The sequence below is a fragment of the Telmatherina bonti genome, assembly GCF_933228915.1.
Source record: "Telmatherina bonti genome assembly, chromosome: 24".
NCBI classification, from domain to species: domain Eukaryota; kingdom Metazoa; phylum Chordata; class Actinopteri; order Atheriniformes; family Telmatherinidae; genus Telmatherina; species Telmatherina bonti.
In genome coordinates this window covers 29,180,176-29,185,184 of record NC_136633.1, presented here as the reverse complement: position 1 = coordinate 29,185,184, position 5,009 = coordinate 29,180,176, and the positions used below count along the sequence as shown (strand labels likewise).

At 46.1% G+C, this 5,009-nt stretch overlaps 1 protein-coding gene across 1 annotated transcript in view; it reads right to left on the bottom strand.

Moving 5' to 3' along the window:
* LOC306773860 (bone morphogenetic protein receptor type-2-like) overlaps nt 1-4,399 on the bottom strand; it is a 72,760-nt gene extending 68,361 nt beyond the window's left edge. Inside the window, exon 1 of the mRNA XM_079263800.1 lies at nt 3,565-4,399. Coding sequence (XP_079119926.1) covers nt 3,565-3,643 — 79 coding nt within the window. The 5' untranslated portion in view covers nt 3,644-4,399. The remainder of the gene's footprint in view (nt 1-3,564) is intronic.
* Between the last annotated feature and the right edge of the window lie 610 nt (nt 4,400-5,009).

The window sequence follows — 5,009 nt, the reverse complement described above, 5'->3', positions numbered from 1 at the left end:
ACACTGCCCCCGGTGGTTCACGGTGGTATTGCTCCGTTTTCTACACCGAGCGATGGATAGCTAAACTTCTTTAGAACGAACCAGATGAAGTCAGCGACGCGTCTGTCTGCGCGTTGTTCTCTGCGTCCGGCGTAAACGGAGCTTGAAGTAAACACATCCATCCATGAACATGAAAATCGCTTCAGGGGAACGGGGACGAAGTCCGTCAGCATCGCCGTGCACCACAGGAACAAAGAGAGACGGGCGAAGATACAACGGCCAAAGGCACGGCGGCTTCTGGTTGCCACGGCGATGCGCCACCATCATGCCATGTAGCAGAAGTCCTAATCTGAATTTCTCAGTCTGCAGGACAAAGTAACTGAGTTCATCTTTCTGTGTCTTGTTTTATTTAAAACTGATGTAGTAGAATCAAACCGGCATTAAAAGGGTTAAAATAGTTGGAAATATCACATTTTCGCTCGTTTTAAAGGAAGTGAAGCGGATAAAGTTGATTTTAGGGGAAAAAGTGGGAAAATATTGAACTGAGATGGTTTTAGGAGGACTTGTTGTCCTCTGATGAGCTGAACGGAGGCGAGCTGACGATGCCGACAACGGCGGGCGGAACATCTCTGTCAACACCACAGTATGAGCCCAGTTCGCACTGGAGTCCAGTTCTGGAGTCTTAAACCTCTTCAGACCCGAGACCCGACAGGAGAGTGAAGCTGGACGCCACGAGCTGGACGCCACGAGCTGGACGCCACGAGCTGGACGCCACGAGCTGGACCTTAGCTACAATTTCAGAAGGAAGCCTGAACGGTGAGCATGGATCGCCTGTAGCGACACCACAGTCTGCCCCCCCGCCCCGAAACAGGCAGCAGGAGGACGACCAAAACCAGCTGCAGACAGGCGGAACACGGACCGGTAAGAAGGACCAGAGAAGAGGAGGATGACGAAGATGATGAGGAGGATGATGGGACATGTTTTGAAGAAAAGCGCCAACGGCTCGTCCTCCGTCTGGTTCCGGTCATGAAGCCAAACCAGAACATCTCCATGGATTTGTTGGTTAACTCCCAGTCAATCCCAGTCAGACTGGAGATGACATGTTTCCATGGAAACGTGATGTTTTCAGCCTCAGCCGTCAGATTCTGAGGCTAAAATGATGTAAAATGAACGTATGAACAGATAAAGCAGCATAAAGACTCATCTCCACGTCTTCCTGCTACTATCTACCTGCTGTCCTCACTGCAGCACCTCCACCTCAGCTGCATCCCAAACGTCTTCTTGGCTTTATTCCAGCCATAGAGGATCATTATTTTCCTGCTTTTCTCATCACTTGTTGATCTTTGGCTGCTCCTGATTGGACGTTACCGTCAGTTTAAGCTCTCTGATTGGTGGAAAGTCTGACAGGAAGTGTCTTCATCATCATGTCCAGGTGAAAATAGAGGTCTCTTAGCAACATGGTAGTGATGGTGATGAAGATGTGATAAATAATGGATATCATGGATCATGGTGGATGCAGAGTCATGCTCAGCCCATTAAATCAGAAAAAAACACAAATATTACTAAAATCAGCTGAAATTCACAGAAATAAATGTAAATAAATGAAAATTCTGATTTTGCTTCTAATTGTGGTTCAATCTGAGGGTTGAACAACTCTGAGGTGTTCACTGCAATCAGTCAAATCTGCAACGTGGATCTGACTTCTGCACCTGCTGGCAGGTCACCTGGCCCGCTGCTCTTCAGCAGAGTCATCATCGTTTCTGCTTCTAATAAATCATAACTCAGCAAGTTTTAGTTTCTTATGATTTCTGTCAGCTTCTTGTTGTCTGAGTGGCTGCTGTAGAGTTAACATTTTACAGGCTGTAAACGCACCAAGCAGGACTCAGAGTAAACACTGGAGGCTGGACAGCAAACGTCCTGCACCAAGTCCAACGCTGTCGCTCCTGACGTACACCTTAGAGGTCTGGTGGGGTTTAAGGGTTAACTCTCCCTGACTGTAAATTCTTTGGCTGTGAGTGTAGTTCGTTTGTTCCAGCAACACAACAGGGTGAGCAAAGGTAGTCTGAAAAGGTCAGAAATAGCTGAAACATCAACGTTGAGTCCCGCCATCGTTGTGCTGATGACAGACAGACAAGACAGACAGATAAACAGACAGACAGACAGACAGATAAACAAACAGACAGACAGATAAACAAACAGACAGACAGACAGACAGATAAACAAACAGACAGACAGACAGACAGATAAACAGACAGACAGACAGATAAACAAACAGACAGACAGACAGACAGATAAACAAACAGACAGACAGACAGATAAACAAACAGACAGACAGACAGACAGATAAACAGACAGACAGACAGATAAACAAACAGACAGACAGACAGATAAACAAACAGACAGACAGACAGACAGACAGACAGACAGATAAACAGACAGACAGGCAGACAAACAAACAGACAGATAAACAGACAGACAGGCAGACAAACAAACAGACAGACAGACAGATAAACAGACAGACAGGCAGACAAACAAACAGACAGATAAACAGACAGACAGGCAGACAAACAAACAGACAGACAGACAGACAGACAGATAAACAGACAGACAGATAAACAAACAGACAGACAGATAAACAGACAGGCAGACAAACAAACAGACAGACAGATAAACAGACAGACAGGCAGACAGATAAACAGACAGGCAGACAGACATATAAACAGACAGACAGACAGATAAACAGACAGACATATAAACAGACAGACATATAAACAGACAGACAGACAGATAAACAGACAGACATATAAACAGACAGACAAACAGACAGACAGACAGATAAACAGACAGACATATAAACAGACAGACAAACAGACAGACAGACAGATAAACAGACAGACAGGCAGACAGATAAACAAACAAACAGACAGATAGACAGACAGACTTCCATCGGTCTGCACATGACACCTGTCAGGCTGGATTCTAATGAAGCTCTACACACGTTTCTCCTTGCAGCATCACGTATTATTCCCGTTGTGAGGTAAAATACCTCGTCTATGAGCGGCTAGACGAGCGTCAGCACACAACACGCTTGCAGAACAGAAACACGTCATTCTGATGCCGCCATCCGCACCACAAACACGACCACCAACAGGCCAGCAAGAAGCTCGTCTTCATGTTGTCAAATACCTTTCCTGTGTTCCCACACATGACCCTCCCTCCTCCCCCATCATCCACGCTGCTATCTTATCACGCTCAAGGTCTCACAGAAGCCCACAGTCTCCAGCACAAGCTGGCAGTGCTGGGCTGAGTTTCCAGGCCTTTGTACACACAGTGGTTAACAGCAGCCAGGGGGCTTTTCCTGCTCCAGATGAGACACCCCAACCTTTAACCACAGTCTGATCAGTCCAGATAGGAGACAAGGCAGCAAGATGCAGGAAAACACACAGAATGAAGCTGAAAACCATGTTTACATGTGCAGAAATGACTGAGCCTGGATGGAAAACACCAGCAGGTTCTGCTCCAAGTCCACCATCAAATATTAACCAGCACATTTTCTAGAAATCAATGGGGTCATAAAGAACTCACCAGCAACTGCAGTCAGGAGGATGGCCAGGCAGAAGCTAAATTTCACCAGAGACTTCATGGTGATGCGGCCTCCTGCCATCACTTCGCTCTGCTGGCTGGACTCCTCTGTCTTTGCTTCTTTTGGTCCTCTTCTTCTGCAGCTTTTCCCACTTTTCCTCACGTCAGCTCAGAAACTAGAACTGCTCTCTCAGACATGGAACAACTCACTGAGAAATTATGCTAAAATACAGTAAAAGGAGGTTCTGCTGATGCAGCGGGAGTAATCTGGTTACTAGTAGTCCCTGCTGATGGAAGCTGGTTTAGTGTTGTTTTGGAGTCCAGCACAGACCGGACAAATAAGCAGAGAAGTTATGAACTTATTTTGTGGATCTTCCATCTGTAACCAGCCAGCTAACATGCTAGCTGCCCAAGCTACTGTCTGGGACAAGAAAACTTAGCCAAAAAATAACCAACACGCAACTAATGTGATTAAATAAAAGCTTATATCTGCTACATACTTTATAAACAACCCAGTCTTTCAACACTGCAGTCTGATATTCATCCAACTAAACCTTAGTTGGTTCGGCTGTTACCTATCGAGGCTAACCGAGGCTACCCCCGATGCTAGCTCCGCTGCTAGCCCCGCTGCTAGCCCCGCCGCTAGCCCTTCTGCTAGCCCCGCTGCTAGCCGCTTAGTTCTGCGTGTCCCGTCTCATTCTCTCATTCCGCGGTTGTTGTTATTTCGGAAAAAATGAAAAACTGTAATAATTCACGCGCAATCGGCGCCTACAGCTAGCTATTGTCGTGTGCGGTGGACAGAGATCATTCCTCCGTTGCTGCAAGCGGCGGAGGGGGGAGGTTGGTCTGATCGGGGAACGCCTCGTTTGCAGGCTTGTCTCGACCACTCGGCTCCGGGATCAGGTTGCTGTGGTCGGTCCGCAGCCCGGAGGAAAGTGGTGCAGCGCCGCTGTGCCGCAGACGGTGGAAACAACAACCATGGAGCTCCATGCTGCGTTCAGGTTCACTTTAACATTGTGTTTTATTCCGATGTCCAGGCTTATGAGTTTGTTGGAATTTTTTGGAGATTCGGTAAATTATACTTTTTTGAAAACTGTAAAGACTAACAAATCAGAAAATGCATGATGCCATTTTTTTAGACGCCATTATGGCATCCATCTTGGACTTTCAAAAACAACGACACATAGCACCTTTTAATTGGTAAATTTGCCATTTAGTCCAATGAAACTGACGGTTTTGAATAGGACATCCCATGAAACGGCCTACTCCACTTTGTAATGTTCTTATTCACTACAGACATGTACATGTCTACATGTAATTAAAACAAATTTTTGGACCAGTTGTCATGGTGAGAAAGTGTCATTGAATGTTTTTTTTTTTAAATGTGTCAGAGCTCTGCTTCTTCAAGGTCATCCAGATAAGACATTTAATCCTGACAACATAAACAA